Raw genomic sequence first — 19246 nt, 5'->3', positions numbered from 1 at the left:
CTTTTTGACTATTTTCTCATGCAGTTGTGGACAAAGGGGTGTACCTCGCCCCATCCTTTCTTGTGTTAGACTGATCCTTTTTTACGGAAGCTGTTTTTATACCCAATCATGGCACCCACCTGTTCCCAGTTAGCCTGCACCGCTGTGGGATGTTCCAAATAAGTGTTTGATGAGCATTCCTCAACTTCATCAGTATTTATTGCCACCTTTCGCATCTTCTTTCTCAAGTGTTGCTGTCATCAAATTCTAAAGTTAATGATTATTTGCAACAAAAAAAAATAAAAAAAAGTTTATCAGTTTGAACATCAAATATGTTTTCTTGGTAGCATATTCAACTGAATATGGGTTAAAAATGATTTGCAAATCATTGTATTCTGTTTATATTTACATCTAACACAATTTCCCAACTCATATGGAAACAGGGTTTGTACTTTAAACGACAATTTGACTCCCGCACCTTCCTCCTTACAAGATGAACATTAATGCTGTGCATCACCAGAACCACTAATGCATATTGGGGCCAATTTTCTATTATATTCCTATCAGTAACAGAGCTGGAGGCAAATAGGAACATGTTTGGGGGTAAAAATTCACTAATTGACGGGGCCCTGCTCATAGCACATGAGCTGCGTTAATGGTGGAGCAGCTCAGGTCGGACCAAAGCCACAAAATATACAAACCCCTTTTTCCATATGAGTTGGGAAATTGTGCTCGATGTAAATATAAACAGAAAACAATGATTTGCGTAGTAATTTCTCAACGTTGCAGTTATTTTACATAGAATGTAATCCTCCCTGAACCATATGCACATCCTTACTTGAATGTACTGTGTGGTTATTGCTGGTTCCCTTTTTAAAAAGTAGACGGATCCTCTTGGTTTTCCATGTACATAGTTTGATTTTGTTGTGGTCCTCTTCACATGATTGTCTGAAAGTAAAACGATCTTTTTTCTCTCGCTCTCATTGAAGATTTCAATGTGATGCTTCTATTCAGCTGTGCTGCAATTGAACAAGTTCTGCAACACTGAAGAGCAAAGAGATATGCCGAGTCAAACTGAAAAGTGTAAAATGCAGGGCACGCGCTTAGAAATGTGTGAGGTCTGACGTCAGGATATATTGGACCTGGGCGAACTATAGGTATCTCACCTTAAAGTAACGTAAAGAGTAGATTTGTGCACTAATGATATAAATTTGTCAATTCTTAGTTCATATTGCATACTTTCAAATAATCTTTTAACTGATTTAAAAAAAAAAGAAAACCTGTATACCTGGGCCACCCTTAGATTTAAGGGGACCCTTACTTTTTTGGTTGTTTTACCTATCATTCACAATCCTTATGAGAAACATAACAATGGATGTATTTAAATGTTTTTTTGCATTCTAAATATTAAATAAATGCGATCAAAAGTTTGCTTACATTAGAGCCTTTGGAAGGCTTGCAATTCCACCAATAAAAACCTTAAAAAAAACATCGAAACATCTCCATTGAGGTTTTATATACATGATGTAAGTATATATGTAATATAGTAACATTTATAATATTTAATATTTAGAAATTTAGATTATTTTTAGTATTATATTAGAAAAACGTATTTTTTCTCTTCATCACTGATTATTTCTTACTGTAGACATTATAAGAGTCAAAAAACAATAATAAGACATCACTTACTGTACAATATCTGCTGTTATTAAAATACTGACTGCTAAGATGTACATATATTCCCATTTAGGTTAAGAACATCTTATAATCCTCATGAAGAAACGGGACAATCGTCTATTCCTGACGTTTTGGCCATTTCTGAGTCCTAAATTGCTGTTAAAGTTTACTAACTTGTTGGAATACCTACTCAGGCTTCTTCAGTCCAGGTGAGAGGCATGATTTATGATCCACAAAAACTTCCAGGGAGCAAGAAAACGAGAAAGCAATGATGTAAACATAGGGACACGCGGTAGTGATCACGACGTCGCTATAAATAGTTTGTCAGCGTTAGCGCTTATAATAACAATATCACAAATACTTGGTTAAAATTCAAACCACGAAATGCAAATAGAGTATTGTTGGCAGTTTTTGAATGGTTATCTATTGGATTTTATGGGTGAAAAAAGAGGAGCTCCCATTGGCTGAGCTTTTAGCAGACTTTTATTTACTTTTGTTTGCAAGATTCAGAAAAAAAAAGCCATCTCTCGTCATGTCTTTCATAATAATTGTGAACGATAAGACACAATTTCCAAAAAAGTGCAGTACCCCTTTCACGCAGTCTTGGCAATATGACTCAAGTAAAAGAAAAACATAGCCATCCAAATAAATACTTGAGTAGGTAAGTTGTCATTGGTGGGTAACTTCATTCAGTAGCTATTCTTAGTATTTGCACTACAATCATAGCATGTGTGTGCGCGTGTGTAAGTGTATGTGTTTCAACCTATATTCACTTGAATATGCTATAAAGACAACATATTTGATGTTCAAACTGATAAATATTTTTTGTTTTGCAAATAATCATTAACTTTAGAAATTGATGCCAGCAACACGTGACAAAGAAGTTGGGAAAGGTGGCAATAAATATTGAAAAAGTTGAGGAATGCTCATCAAACACTTATTTGGAACATCCCACAGGTGTGCAGGCTAATTGGGAACAGGTGGGTGCCATGATTGGGTATAAAAACAGCTTCGCAAAAAATGCTCAGTCTTTCACAAGAAAGGATGGGGCGAGGTACACCCTTTTGTCCACAACTGCGTGAGCCAGTAGTCAAACAGCTTAAGAACAATGTTTCTCAAAGTGCAATTGCAAGAAATTTAGGGATTTCAACATCTACGGTCCATAATATCATCAAAAGTTTCAGAAAATCACTCCACGTAAGCGGGATGGACGGACACCAACATTGAATGACCGTGACCTTCGATCCCTCAGACGGCGCTGTATCAAAAACCGACATCAATCTCTACACATGGGCTCAGGAACACTTCAGAAAACCACTGTCACTAAATATAGTTTGTCGCTAAATCTGTAAGTGCTAAAGCTCCACTATCCAAAGCGAAAGCCATTTATCAACAACATCCAGAAACACCGCCGGCTTCTCTGGGCCAGAGATCATCTAAGATGGACTGATGCAAAGTGGAAAAGTGTTCTGTGGTCTGACGAGTCCACACTTCAAATTTTTTGGGGAAATATTCGACAAGGGGACGCGAACCATCCAGACTGTTATGGACGCAAAGTTGAAAAGCCAGCATCCGTGATGAAATGGGGGTGCATTAGTGCCCAAGACATGGGTCAAGCCATTGTCATCCTTTAGCTCTCAGAAAGAAAAACAATTCTGATTGGATATCACACCTAAAACACAAAACTATGTGTGAGGTGAGAATTAAGTTCCTTATTGTTTCTGTTTTGGACACCCAGAAGTGAAAACTCTTTTATTCTTTTACTTCTTTTAGCAATCTTGTAGCCACTTATTGATTCTTACTCTCTGGCGGACATTCCACACCCTCTTGTTTGTTCAATTTGGAGCTATGTCTGTTTCCAAACAAATCGATAACATAACCGAGCACTGATTGTTTTTCAGACATGCAGGGCTACCTGCTGCCGTACATGGGCCTGAAGGGCCTCTACTTTGCCGGCTACTTCGTGTTCGGCATGGGCACCAGCCTGATCGGACTCTTCCCCAACGTCGTCACCACGCTAATCCTATGCAGCGTCTTCGGCGTCATGTCCAGCACGCTGTACACCATCCCCTTCAACCTCATTGCTGAGTATCAGCGTGAGGAAAAGGTACGCTCGACTTTTTTTGGATGTGTCACATCTGTTAAGGGGCGCCAGTCCGCACAATAATTATTGCTACGTTAGCAATATTCATTGCTATTATTGCCTACATCAGGGATTCTCAAACTGTTGTACTCTGGCGCCATCTAATGTTATGACCAAGAATCATTTGATTAAAGTACAGTGTTTTATTTTCCTATATGCTACAGTGGTCGACATATGGAATATATATTTGTTATATAAAACCTCTGCCTTGCTTTTAATGAACACTTTGGCCTGTTATGCCACTGTACTTTAATGGTGATACTTGGTGAGCCAATGTTTTTCTTAGGTGGTACTTGGTGAAAAAAGTTTGGGACCCATTGGTCTACATGCTTGTAAAAGGAATGAATAACAATAATTACATTAACTTTTACAGATTTTTATTTCACATTTTTACACCAAATTAAATAAACTGTCAACATTTGCATTCGAAAAAAGGGAAATTTTCTTAAAAATAAGCATAATTACTTATCAGAATGATTAAATTTTAATCTATACAAGAATCAATCATTTTCAGTACTTTTGTGTGTGTTCATATGTAATAAATGTAAAAAATGTAGTATGATACAGGTGCTGTCCATACATTGTATTCTTATTACACTTCTAACTCTCATTTGAATCTATTATACAGCACACTTTGCATGCAGTTGCAATTCCAAAACTTTAAATGGCAGTAGTGTATAGGTTAGTATGTTGCCTCGTCAGGGAGTAGTCTTTGCCGTCATGCTGAACGCCTAGTCTTTTGTTGAACCCTGAAAAGTGATTGTACTGCAAGTATTGGATTCGTAACACACATGCTCTTTGATTCTAACATGCATTTTACTTGTAGTTGTCGTTACCACATTTTTAGGAAAAAATTTAGTGAAGTGAAGTGAAGTGAATTATATTTATATAGTGCTTTTTTCTCTAGTGACTCAAAGCGCTTTACAAAGTGAAACCCAATATCTAAATTTTACATTTAAACCAGTGTGGGTGGCACTGGGAGCAGGTGGATAAAGTGTCTTGCCCAAGGACACAACAGCAGTGACTAGGATGGCGGAAGCGGGGATTGAACCTGCAACCCTCAAGTTGCTGGTACGGCCGCTCTACCATCGACTCTAGCATCGAGCAATCACATTTTCAAAAGTGGAGCCTTACTGTACGAGTGTTTTCTGTCAGGCATACCTACTTTGTTGGCATGAAAAATTGACTGAGTCCGCTCTGAGTGCCGCTAAAGTGCTTGTTTTCCCACTTAGGGTCTGAGCTATCAACCGTACGTGCAACAAACGTATCGAAATATGGGCTGGTTTGATTTTACGTAAATCGATACCCGGTTGTACCGATGTAATACATCTGGTGCCTAAAAAAGTACCAAAATTGGTACCAGTGCTGTACGTTGCGACAAAATTACTCGCGAATATGACTTTAAATAGGTCGTACGACTTGAAACAAAAACAAACAAACTGTCACACATGTGGGAACAGGGATTTCAACCCTTTCATCGCCTTTTTTTTCCAAAAATAAATTCATCCCAACTTTGATCAAACTAGAGTAAAATGTTCGCTCACCTGTATAACCTGAAAAAACCCATAACCAAATGGACAAGTGATGAACGCAGAAGTACAGATCGCTCTGTGCGCGCTGAGAGCTGTGTGCATATCCATTCCTCCTGCGCCATGCACGGACAGGAGCTACGCTCCTTCTACTTCACATACTCAGGCTGACTCAGCCTACCTAACATGGAAAAAAGTTGGAGGAACTGGTCGGTAACAAAACATTTTTTCACCACTTTAAACTTGACACAAACTGCGCTGCGCGCTAGTATCTACAAGGTCGAAGGAATCTTAAACAACAAATCAATAAATGAAGTGACAAACTTGCCACCCAAGCAATTGAAGTCATGGAAGCACATAAAATTTAATTACTAAGCAGAGGTAACACAAACCAGGAAAAGATTCAAAAGAGCAGCTATCATCATACTGGCCAACCAACTCCCGAATTTCAGTGACCCTCCCGAAAATCTCCCAGGGCAACCACTTTCCCGAAATTCTCCTGCCTTTAGCGTCCTCTACAGCCTGTCGTCACGTCCGCTTTTCCTCCATACAAACAGCATGCCGGCCCAGTCACATTATACATGTGGCTTTTACCCACACATAAGTGAATGCAACGCATACTTGGTCAACAGCCATACAGGTCACACTGAGGGTGGCCGTATAAACAACTTTAACACTGTTTCAAATGCGCCCCACTGTGAACCCACACCAAACAAGAATGACAAACACATTTTGGGAGAACATCCGCACCGTAACACAACATAAACACAACAGAAAAAATACCCAGAACCCCTTGCAGCACTAATTCTTCCAGGAGTCTACATTATACACCCCGCTACCACTAAACCCTGCACCCCCACACCCCCAACCCAGCCCACCCACCCCCATCTCCCGAATTCGGAGGTCTCAAGGTTGGCAAGTATGGCTGTCAGAGTCGACAAACTGCCACTGCTTGCCTGCTAAGCTAACAAAAACATCTCAAGCTACTGAGCTTGGATTCGCTGACATCACGAGGCAACATTTTAACACTCTTTAAAGGGCACACACACGCAATTTTCTCAAATAGCACTCATTTCAACTTTATTATGCAAAATAAAGGATTTTTATCAAGTAACGTATTAATTACTTAGCCTAGTAATTAATTGCATTTATAAAATAGTAATTATGTTAGTTATTCAATCCCTTTTTTTTTTGTAAAGTAATGAATAACTATAATTAATGACTTATTAACAGTAATTATCAGAACACAGCTGTGTCACACAGCATCATGAAGCAGTCAGCAGGTTGGTGTTCCTGGCTAACATTTCTGTGTGTATGTCCTATAACAGTGCTTTTCAACCTTTTTTCAGTGATGTACCCCATGTAAACATTTTTTTAATTCAAGTACCCCCTAATCAGAGCAAAGCATTTTTGGTTGAAAAAAAGAGATAAAGAAGTAAAATACAGCACTGTGTCATCAGTTTCTGATTTATTAAATTGTATAACAGTGCAAAAATATTGCTCATTTGTAGTGGTCTTTCTTGAACTATTTGGAAAAAAAGATAAAAATAACTAAAAACTTGTTGAAAAATAAACAAGTGATTCAATTATAAATAAAGATTTCTACACATAGAAGTAATCATCAACTTAAAGTGCCCTCTTTGGGGATTGTAATAGAGATCCATTCGGATTCATGAACTTAATACTAAACATTTTTTCACAAAAAAAGAAATCTTTAATATCAATATTGATGGAACATGTCCACAAAAAATCTAGCTGTCAACCCTGAAAATTGCATCGTTGCATTTCTTTTCACAGTTTAGGAACTTACATTCATATTTTTTTGAAGTATTATTCAATAAATATATTTATAAAGGTTTTTTGAATTGTTGCTATTTTTAGAATATTTTTTAAAAATATGACGTTCCCCTTGGCATACCTTTAAGTACCCCTAGGGGTACGCGTACCTCCATTTGAGAACCACTGTCCTATATTAATGTTTAACTTTCAAAACACCATTGTTAAAGGTCAATTATTTTCATCTTGCTGCTGACGTTCAAACATGTCCTCTTAAACCAGGACACTTTATCTTATATTGTGTTCATCTACATTTTTATTAGCTGAATAATTCAGCATAGCTAAATGTTTTTTAAAAAGAAGACTTGAGATTATATTTGACGTTTAAATATTATTTTCAAGGCTTTTTCTTTTTTTACCATCTCAAAACAACTCTAAAGTTCGGATCTTATTATGTAAAAACTACTTTTCTTACTTGTTGGTACCTGTTTTGTGTATTTCTGATTCTCTGTGTTTAATTGAGCGTTACAGTAGACCTTGTAATGGCATCACGTCAATATGTATGAGTGCACATGTGTACGTTGAGTGTTAATAATGAAATTAGGATATCTAAGACATTTCATATTGCTAATACATTTTTTTTGTGCCACAAAAAATTGTCTGCGCTACAATTTTTTTTTTTCATTTAGTAACACCGATGCTACAAGTGAAAAAAAGCTATAATCGTACAGCACTGAATACCCATTCCTACTTACCAGTACAGAAGGAAAAAAAAAAGTTAAGTTAAAGTTCCAATGATTGTCACACACACACTAAGCGTGGTGAAATTTGTCCTCTGCGTTTGACCCATCCCCTTGATCACCCCCTGTGAGGTGAGGGGAGCCGTGAGCAGCAGTGGTGGCCGTGCCCAGGAATCATTTTTGGTGATTTAACCCCCAATTCCAACCCTTGATGCTGAGTGCCGAGCAGGGAAATAATGGGTCCCATTTTTTTTTATAGTCTTTGGTATGACTCGGCCGGGGTTTGAACTCACAACCTCCCAATATCAAGGCGGACACTCTAACCAGTAGGCCACTGAGTAGGTTAAAAAAGGGAAAGAAGAGGATAAACAGGAAGAAAAAGAAGAAGAAGAAGGAGGAAGAGGAAGAAGAAGAGGCCTCGCTTGGTCACTAAGTGACTGGGGCGACCAGCCGTCTAAACCAGACCTGGGCAAATTAAGGCCCGGGGGCCACATGCAGCCAGTTAAGCTTTTCAATTTGGCCCGCCGGACATTCCCAAATATGTTTTTTAGATCTTTAAGATGTAAAGTGTAGTTGCCGTTATGATGTGCAGTGATCTTTTCTAATGATCCGAAGTCTTCAACTATACAAAGTATTTCAATGGTTGGAATCTGCGCTTATATATGATATACCAGTTACTACGGTAATCTAATTAGTTGCTATTGTCATTTACGTCAGAGCAGCTCAGACAAGGCACCAAGCAGTGTGGTCGGGAAGCGTTTCCACAGACGCTGAAGGAGATTTTCACAACAAAGTTCTAAAGTTTAGTGATATATCAGCTATATCAGATTGTAGGTGGGTTTATTTTGTACCCTTCACGTTCATATTTCACTGTTTGTTGCATTTTTATTGCGTTTCCCTTGATTGTAAAATATGTCGATCGAAAGGGGGTGTGACGTTCATATTTTGTCAATATTCAGTGTTTTATCGTTCATAGAAAATGTAAAACTCCATTATGTTTTTTAAGGCGGTCTTTCATAACGTTTATAGCATTCAATCAGACATTATTGTGAGGTTTTGTATTAGTGTTCCTAAAAATAAATATACCGACCCACAGACACATTTTATTTTCTAAATGTGGCCCCGGAGTCAAAATAATTGCCCAGGCCTGGTATAAAGGCAGTGGGGTCCTGGGCGAGAGCAATAAGGTTCAACAGGGGCCTGGTTGATGTCATCTGGGATGTCCAGGTCCGCCGAGGGGGGCCATGTAGCCGGCGCCAGTCACTGGGTGGTGGGCTCGCACACACCATGGAAGCCTACTTGACTGGAACTCCATCCATTTTCTACCGCTTATTCCCTCGCGGTCGCGGGGGGCGCTGGTGCCTATCTCAGCTGCATTCGGGCGGAAGGCGGTGTACACCCTGGACAAGTCGCCACCTCATCGCAGGGCCAACACAGATAGACAGACAACATTAACACTCACATTCACACACTAGGGACCATTTAGTGTTGCCAATCAACCTATCCAAAGGTGCATGTCTTTGGAAGTGGGAGGAAGCCAGAGTACCCGGACGGAACCCACGCATTAACGGGGAGGACATGCAAACTCCACACAGAAAGATCCCGAGCCCGAGATTGAACCCAGAACTACTCAGGACCTTCACAGACGCACTAACCCCTCTACTGGATTTTTGCAACATGTTCGAGGAATCGCAGCCTTGCTCTCTTTATTTAAGTGGAAGTAGCAGTGTGACAGCCGACTTTTTCGTAAACTGCATTATTTATGACATGGTGGAAACACCACGAACAAAGGATGTCCCAGAAGAAGATCCTGTGTGCATCAAAGCAGCGAGTAGTCTCTCTAGATAAGAGTCTAGGTTTCAGATCCGTACAGGAGCACTGGGACCAACGTTCCCTCTAAGGTACGCGCCTGTGCAATTGCACACTGCTCACGCGTCTTCTGCGCACGGCAAATCTAGGCCGCGCACACAACCGAATAAAAAGATAAACGCATAACAGTGTGCACGTCTGCCGTCGCTCACATGTGCGCCACTGAATGCGCGAGGAATTTTGGCGTTTGCTCACACATGAAAAATAGGATACAAAATTGACTGGGACCACGCAGGAATAAACAAATGCACATCTGGATGTTTTTATCGTCGCACTCCGCCAGACACTTTGGAGACGACAATGACTGCGGTTACATGGGATATTTCCAAACAATTTTGGTCCCCTGCTGTTCAGTTTTCCCTCGGAAGTCAGTTTTCCAATTGTTAGGTTTACGGTGTTTACATTCGCTGCGAGAACTAGTGTATGCCGTTTACATGTGAAGTAGGGGTCATTATCAGAAAGCATATAAATACAAACTTCGTTTCCATATGAGTTGGGAAATTGTGTTAGATGTAAATATAAACGGAATACAATGATATGCAAATCCTTTTCAACTCATATTCAATTTAATACGCTATAAAGACAACATATTTGATGTTCAAACTCATAAAATTGATTATTCTTTGCAAATAATAATTAACTTAGAATTTCATGGCTGCAACACGTGCCAAAGTAGTTGGGAAAGGGCATGTTCACCACTGTGTTACATCACCTTTTCTTTTAACAACACTCAATAAACATTTGGAAACCGAGGAAACTATTTGTCGAAGCTTTGAAAGTGGAATTCTTTACCATTCTTGCTTGATGTACAGCTTAAGTTGTTCAACAGTCCAGGGCCAGGAAAGTACGCGCACACTTTTTCTACAAAGCCACGCTGTTGTAACACGCATTGTTTTGCTGAAATAAGCAGGGGCGTCCATGATAACATTGCTTAGATGACAACATATGTTGCTCCAAAACCTGTATGGACCATTCAGCATTAATGGTGCCTTCACAGATGTGTAAGTTACCCATGCCTTTGAAGCCATAATGTAATCTACAAACCCCGTTTCCATATGAGAAATTGTGTTAGATGTAAATATAAATGGAATACAATGATTTGCAAATCATTTTCAACCCATATTCAGTTAAATATGCTATAAAGACAACATATTTGATGTTTTAAAACTGATAAACATTTTTTTGGGGCAAATAATCATTAACTTTAGAATTTGATGCCAGCAACGCGTGACAAAGAAGTTGGGAAAGGTGGCAATAAATACTGATAAAGTTGAGGAATGCTCATCGAACACTTATTTGGAAAATCCCACAGGTGTGCAAGCTAATTGGGAACAGGTGGGTGCCATGATTGGGTATAAAAACAGTTTCCATGAAATGCTAAGTAATTCACAAACAAGGATGGGGTGAGGGTCACCACTTTGTAGGCAAATTGTCGAACAGTTTTAGAACAACATTCCTCAACGAGCTATTGCAAGGAACTTAGGGATTTTACCATCCATGGTCCGTAGAATCATCAGAAGGTTCAGAGAATCTGGAGAAATCACTGCACGTAAGCGATAATATCACAGACCTTTGATTCCTCAGGCGGTACTCCATCAAAAACCGACATCAGTGTGTGAAGGATATCACCACACGAGCTCAGGAACACTTCAAAAAAAAAATGTCAGTAACTACAGTTTATCACTACATCTGTAAGTGCAAGTTAAAACTCTACTATGCAAAGCGAAAGCCATTTATCAACAACACCCAGAAACGCCGTCGACTTCGCTGGGCCCGAGCTCATCTAAGATGGACTGACGCAAAGTGGAAAAGTGTTCTGTGGTCTGACGAGTCCACATTTCAAATTGTTTTTGGAAACTGTGGACGTTGTGTCCTCCAAACCAAAGAGGAAAAGAACCATCCGGATGGTTACAGGCGCAAAGTTCAAAAGCCAGCATCTGTGATGGTATGGGGGTGTATTAGTGCCCAAGGCATGGGTAACTTACACATCTGTGAAGGCACCATTAATGCTGACAGGTGCATACAGGTTTTGGAGCAACATATATTGCCATCCCAGCAACATTATCATTATCAACAATATTATACCTTCTTATTTCAGCAAGACAATGCCAAGCCACGTGTTATAACAGCGTGGCTTCGGATTAAAAGAGTGCGGGTACTAGACTGGCCTGCCCATAGTCCAGACCTGTCTCCCATTGAAAATGTGTGGCGCATTATGTGTTATGATCCGCTGCCCTGATCATGTTATGTTCAGGTTTTGAGTCCTTTTGTTATTATGTTCTGCTAACGTTTGCCTTAAGTTTCCTGGTGGCACTTCCTTGTTTATTTTCGTCACCATGGCAATTTGATTTTTCACCTGCCCTGTTCGCACGACTGCTTTTGATCAGAGATTCTATTTAAGCCTGCCTTTTCCGTTCACTCGTTCTCTCCCCGTTGCTTGGTGTACATACAGTTTGTGTTTCACTAGTGACGACTCGGCTACCTGTTTTCTGACATGCTTGCTTCCGTGCTTAGCCTTTTTTGTTTCCTAGCTAGCGTTTTGTCTCGAACAAGTATTCTGTTTGTTTCTCTTGCTCACATGCTAGTAGCTCTTTGTTTGCCTTTTCTTCCTTAGCAATAGTGTTTTTGTTCCTAGTCTGTTTTTAGTTCCAATAAATCATTATTTCTTACCTGTACTCTGTGTCCGAGCACCACTCGCATCACGATGCCCGCCAAGCGTCACATTATGAAGCTTAAAATACCACAATGGAGACCCCGGACTGTTGAACAACTTAAGCTGTACATCAAGAAAGAATGGGAAGAAATTCCACCTGAAAAGCTTCAAAAATTGGTCTCCTCAGTTCCCAAAATGAGTGTTGCTAAAAGGAAAGCTCATGTAACACAGTGGTAAAAAATGCCCCTGTGCCAACTTTTTTACAATGTGTTGCTGCCATTAAATACTAAGTTAATGATTTTTTGCAAAAAAAACCAAGTTTCTTAGTTCGAACATTAAGTATCTTGTCTTTGCAGTCTATTCAATTGATTGTAAGATGAAAAGGATTAGCAAATCATTGTATTCTGTTTTTATTTACGATTTACACAATGTGCCAACTTCACTGATTTTGGGTTTTGTAGTTTCCCACTGCTAAATGTTGATTTGTAATGCTGCTCGGACAATGATTAGAACTTAGAGAAGACAGTGTTGATAAGTTGCCCTATTAAAACACACCCAAACCACCGTCCCCTCAGACCAATAAAAGCATGACTTGAATTGATGCTCTCAACCTTTCGCCATGGACGCTCAATATTTCATCACACTTAATCAGAGGAGGTCGTCTGAAGTGTTTGGAGATGTATTACAGCAACCTTAGCACCCGTCGACATTTTCCAGAGCTGAACTGATTGTTTTTTTCCCCTTCGCGGATATTCTGGAAAACCTTTTCCGCTGATTTATTTTTTTTCCCGCCATCAGGAGGAAATGGAGCGGCGTGGAGGCGGCGAAACTCCGCGAGGAACGGGGGTGGACTGCGCCGCGCTCACCTGCATGGTGCAGCTGGCCCAGATCTTGGTGGGCGCGGGCCTGGGTGCCCTGGTCAACGCGGCGGGTAGCGTGGTGGTCGTGGTGCTGTCCGCCTCCACCGTGTCCCTGCTGGGCTGCGCCTTCATCGCCCTCTTTGTAAGATATATGGAATGAACGCTCCTTGCACAAATATTTGTAATATTCGTAAATAAAGAGAGTCTTTATTATATCCTTTGAGGCGCCTACGAGTCTACTTTTAACTTTTTGTATGTATTATTAAAAAGTGTCCTATTAGGTCGATGTCGGCATACGTGGTCGACGGCTTTTGTCGACATAAACTTTGAGATCCAAAGGGGTAATTTCTATCGAAGTTTGGCCCGCTTATGTCGACAGTGTTGTAGTGTTGTTCCATTCTACATACCGTATTTCCTTGAATTGCCGCCGGGGCGCTAAGTAATTTAAAACCTCTTCTCACTCCTGCGCTTACCATAGGCATGCGGTAAAAGTAAGCATGCGTTAATGATTTTAAAACTTTTTCTCACTCCGGCACTTACCAAAGGCATGCAGTAAAAATGTGAGTGTGATGTAAGCTTTGACCTTAAATCCTACTGAATAGCTCTTAACCTTCTTCCCTTTATGCGATTTCAAATTACCAATATTGAAATCAGCCTCCTCCATTTTGAAAATGATGATAGGGGAAGTCACTCGTGACGTCACGAGTTTGACCAGGCGGTAATACTAAGCATGCGCTAATTATTTTGGGAAGCGAGTTTGACCCGGCAGTAATTCAAGGCAGGCCCATACTATAAGCGCTGCGGCATCCATCCATCCATCTGCTTATTCCCTTTCGGGGTCGCGGGGGGCGCTGGCGCCTATCTCAGCTACAATCGGGCAATTCAAGGAAATACGGTAGTAACAGCAAGATAACTACTGTCTAGTTACACAGCTGCACACAGTGACTTCCTGTTTAGGACAAAGTAAGCTTGAAAATAAAAGCATTGCTGTTTTAACTCGGATTCTGCCACAAAACCTAACAAATCAATCAAAAACTGTTCATATAGCCCTTAATCACAAATGTCTCAAAGGGCTGCACAAACCACAATGACATCCTTGGATCAGATTCCCACATCTGGGAAAGAAAAATCTCAACCCAATAGGAAGGAACTACGAGAAACTTTGGAAGGGACCGCTAACGCCTACTCTGCAGAAACTGATCCGTGGCCGGAGCAGAGCAAAAAAGAGAGAGGCAGATCAACTGGTCTAAAAATGGGTCTATGTAAAGGATTGACATATAAATTAGTTTTAAGGTGGGACTTAAATTTTTACTGAGGTTGCAACTCTTAACTGTTACCAGACAAATTTTTGGGGCTCTGAGAATCACTAATTAGTCGGAGTTCTAAGAGCGCATATTTCAGGCCGGGACATATGGTACAACACAATCTGCAAGATAGGATGGAGCTAGACTGTTTAGTATTTTATACGCAAGTAGTAAAAACTTAGTCGCATCTCAAGTGCACAGGAAGCAAATGCAGGTGAGCCAGTATAGGCATAATATGATCAAACTTTATTGTCCTTGTCAAAAGTCTAACAGCCACATTTTGTACCTTTGATGTCAAAAAATACAAAAATAAAAACAGTTTTGTTTTAGGAGAAGTGCCACTTGAATTTAAACTATGACTTTATTCCCATGAAATTAGGACTTTAATGTAAAACAAAAAACGTCTTTATTCCCGCAAGTTACGACTTTTTTCTCCAAAAATTAGGAATTGCATGTAAAATGTGATTTTATTCTCACAAAAGTGCTACTTTAATGTGAAATACGACTTTATTCCCCAGAAATTACGACTTTAATGTAAAAAAAATGCTTTATTCTTGAAAGTTACCGCTTGAGTATAAAGTATGCCCCTTTTCCCAATAATTAGGACTCACATGTAAAATAGGACTTTATTCTCGCAAAAGTCTCACAAATGTAAAAAACAACTTTATTGCCAGAAAAGTACAACGTACATGCAAAAAAAGGCTTTATTCCAGAAAGTTAAAACTTGGATCAAAAATAAGAAATTATTCTCGCAAAACTACAGCTTTAAATTACAGCTTTTTGATGTAAAAAACAGCTTTGTTTTTTAGAGAAGTGCCACTTTAATGTAAACTATGATTTTATTCCCATAAAATTAGAACTTTAATCATGTCAAACAAAAAACATCTTAAATACCGCAAGTTACGCCTTGAATTATTATATTGTTGTTTTGAAGTACAACTTTTTTCTCCGAAAATTAGGACTTACATTTAAAATCAGACTTTAATCTCACAAAAGTGCTACTTTAATGTGGAATACAACTTTATTCCTCAGACATGACGACTTTAATGTAAAAAAAAAAAATGCTTTATTCTCAAAAGTTACCGCTTGAGTATAAAATACGCCTTTTTTCCAGATAATTTGGACTTGCATGTAAAATAGGACTTAATTCTTGCAAAAGTCTGACTTTAATGTAAAACACGACTTTATTTGCCAGAAAATTACGACGTAGATGCAAAATCAATCAATGTTTACTTATATAGCCCTAAATCACTAGTGTCTCAAAGGGCTGCACAAACCACTACGACATCCTCGGTAGGCCCACATAAGGGCAATGAAAACTCACACCCAGTGGGACGTCGGTGACAATGATGAGTATGAGAACCTTGGAGAGGACGAAAGCAATGGATGTCGAGCGGGTCTAACATGATACTGTGAAAGTTCAATCCATAATGGATCCAACTCAGCCGCGAGAGTTCAGTCCAAAAGAAGGCTTTATTCTAGAAAGTTACAATTTATAAAATATGCCTTTTTTCCCTTGAAAATTAGGACTTTCATGTAAAATAGGACTTTATTTTTGCAAGAGTCTGACTCTAATGTAAAATACGACTTTATTGCCAGAAAATTACAACGTACATGCAAAAGAAGGCTTTTTTTCCCCCAGAAAGTTACAACTTGGATCAAAAATAAGAAATTATTCTCGCAAAATTACAACTTTAATGTTAATATACAACTTTGATGTAAAAAAAAAAAAACAGCTTTGTTTTTTAAAGAAGTGCCTCTTTAATGTAAACTATGATTGTATTCCCTTAAAAGTACAACTTTAATCATGTCACACAAAAACATCCTAATTCCCGCAAGTTACGCCTTGAATTATATTGAAGTACGACTTTTTTCTTTGAAAATTAGGACTTGCATGTAAAATCAGACTTTATTCTCACAATAGTACCACTTTAATGTGAAATACGACTTTATTCCCCAGAAATTACGAGTTTAATGTAAAAAAAAAAATGCTTTATTCTCGAAAGTTACCGCTTGAGTATAAATATGCCTTTTTTCTAGATGATTAGGACTTGCATGTAAAACAGGACTTTATTCTCGCAAAAGTCTGACTTTAATTTAAAATACGAAACTTCCGACGTAGATGCAAAAAAAGGCTTTATTCTAGAAAGTTACAACTTGGATCAAAAATAAGAAATTATTCTCGCAAAATTACAACTTTACTGTTAATATATGACTTTGATGTAAAAAAAAAACAGCTTTGCTTTTTAGAGAAGTGCCACCTTAATTTAAACTATGATTTTATTCCCATAAAAATTACAACTTTAATGTCAAACAAAAAACATCTTAATTCCTGCAAATTACACCTTGAATTAATATATTACATTATTATTTTGAATTACGACTTTTTTCTCCGAAAATTAGGACTTGCATGTAAAATCTGACTTCTGTCTCACAAAAATGCCTCTATAATGTGAAATACAACTTTATTCCCCAGAAATTACGACTTTAATGTAAAAAAAAAAAGTTTTATTCTCGAAAGTTACCGCTTGAGTATAAAATATGCCTTTTTTCCACCTGATTAGGACTTGCATGTGAAATAGGACTTTATCCTCGCAAAAGTCTGACTTTAATGTAAAATACAACTTTATTGCCAGAAAATTCCGACGTAGATGCAAGAAAAGGCTTTATTCTAGAAAGTTATAACTTGGATCAAAAATAAGAAATTATTCTTGCAAAAGTACAACTTTAATGAGAAGTGCCACTTTAATGTAAAATTTTATTTTATTCCCATAAAATTAAGATTTTGATGTAAAACAAAAAACATCTTGATTCCCGCAAGTTATGCTGTGAATTATTATGTTATTTTATTATATTGAAATATGACTTTTTTCTCCAAAAATTAGGAGTTGCATATAAAATCAGACTTTATTCTCGCAAAAGTGCCACTTTAATGTAAAATAAGACATTATTGTCAGAAAAGTATGACGTAGATGCAAAAAAAGGCTTTATTCTAGAAAGTTACAACTTGGCTGTGAAATAAGATTTTATTCTCGCAAAATGACAACTTTATTGTAAAATACGACTCTGATGTAAAAACAAAACAAAAAACACCTTTGCTTTTAGAGTAGTGCGACTTTTATCTAAACTCCAACTTTATTCCCATAAAATTACGACTTTAATGTGAAACAAAAAAAAATGCTTTATTCCCGCAAGTTACGATTTGAATGTAAATTATAACTTCTTTCTCCAAAAATTAGGACTTGCATGTAAAATCAGACTTTATTCTCACAAAAGTGCTACTTAAATGTAAAAATACGACTTTATTTCCAGAAAATTACGACTTTAATGTGAAAGAACGGCTTTGTTCACAATAAAATTGACACTCTAATGCAGGGGTAGGAAACCTATGGCTCTAGAGCCAGATGTGTCTTTTATGATGACTGCATCTGGCTCTCAGATAAATCTTAGCTGACATTGCTTTAATGAATAATTCCGCTAGTAATCACAATGTTAAAAATAACGTTCAAAATACAAAACATTCTCATGCATTTTAATCCATCCATCCTTTTTCTACTGCACCTGTTCAAGAAATAAAAATGTTATTAAAAATAATTAGAGACTAATTATACTCTAAAAATGTTGATTTTACTTAAAAAAATACACGCATTTAGTTGTATTCAGTGTTAAAAAATATGATATGGCTCTCACGGAAATACATTTGAAAATATTTGGCTTTTATGGCTCTCTCAGCCAAAAAGGTTCCCGAGCCCTGCTCTAATCTAATGGTATCCTGCAAATATTATGACTATCATATAAAATACGACTTATTTCTCAAAAAATTACAACTTCAATTTAAATATGACTTTATTCTCTGAAAATTATGACTTGAATACCACTTGCGTGTCACGGCTGGTTACACAGTTTTATTTTGTTTTGTTAGTGTTCTTCGGTATTTGGTGCTTTGGTTCCTGTCCTGTGCTTTATTTTTGACGGCCTTTCTGGTTTTGTTAGTGTTTTCCCGTGGCTGCTTCACCATACTTGCCAACCCTCCCGATTTTCCCGAGAGACTCCCGAATTTCAGTCCCCCTCCCGAAAATCTCCCGGTGCAACCACTCTCTCAAATTTCTCCCGATTTCCACCTGGACAACAATATTGGGGGGTGTGCCTTAAAGGCACTGCCTTTAGCGTCCTCTACAACCTGAAAAGGAGACTATTATATATGTCTCCGTTATCTAAAACCCATAAAGTAGGCAGGCACGGAGCTATTTCTCAGCGTGTGTTTATTCCAGCCGGCACGTTAATACACTGACACAAAACACCTGGATTCCCATCGTGCATTGCTTCAAAACTACGGCAAGTAGTAATGTCCAAAAACATAACAGACACGAAGCAGAAGAAGGAAGAAGAGACACGGCGACGACGAGTAAGAAGAAGAAGTACGCTTGCAAGTTCCAAAATTATTGGAAAAAAACATTTCAGTTCATCCAGGACAGCTCGAAGGGGAAGGGGTATGCTGCCCGCAAATTTTGTACATCAGACTTCTCCATTGAACACGGTGGCCCAACGGATAATTCCTGTGAGTGTTTTGCTGGGTTTCAGGAGTTGGTTTTGTTTTTTTTCATAGTACTTTCCCGTTTCATAGTACTTTCCCGTTGCTCTCGCTTTTTGTTCATTTATCAATAAATATATATTTTTTTTAATGTTACCTCGTTCGTCTGCATCCTAAAATCACGA

The 19246-nt window shown here is 38.4% G+C and overlaps 1 protein-coding gene across 1 annotated transcript in view; it reads left to right on the top strand.

Moving 5' to 3' along the window:
• The window catches only part of slc45a2 (solute carrier family 45 member 2), a 101990-nt gene extending 88543 nt beyond the window's left edge, over positions 1 to 13447 (top strand). The window contains exons 6-7 of the mRNA XM_061876586.1: positions 3558 to 3763; positions 13165 to 13447. Coding sequence (XP_061732570.1) covers positions 3558 to 3763; positions 13165 to 13386 — 428 coding nt within the window. The 3' untranslated portion in view covers positions 13387 to 13447. The remainder of the gene's footprint in view (positions 1 to 3557; positions 3764 to 13164) is intronic.
• The last annotated feature ends 5799 nt before the right edge of the window (positions 13448 to 19246 follow it).

This window comes from Nerophis ophidion, linkage group LG17 (genome assembly GCF_033978795.1).
Source record: "Nerophis ophidion isolate RoL-2023_Sa linkage group LG17, RoL_Noph_v1.0, whole genome shotgun sequence".
NCBI lineage: Eukaryota > Metazoa > Chordata > Actinopteri > Syngnathiformes > Syngnathidae > Nerophis > Nerophis ophidion.
This window is presented reverse-complemented; position numbering and strand designations above follow the sequence as displayed.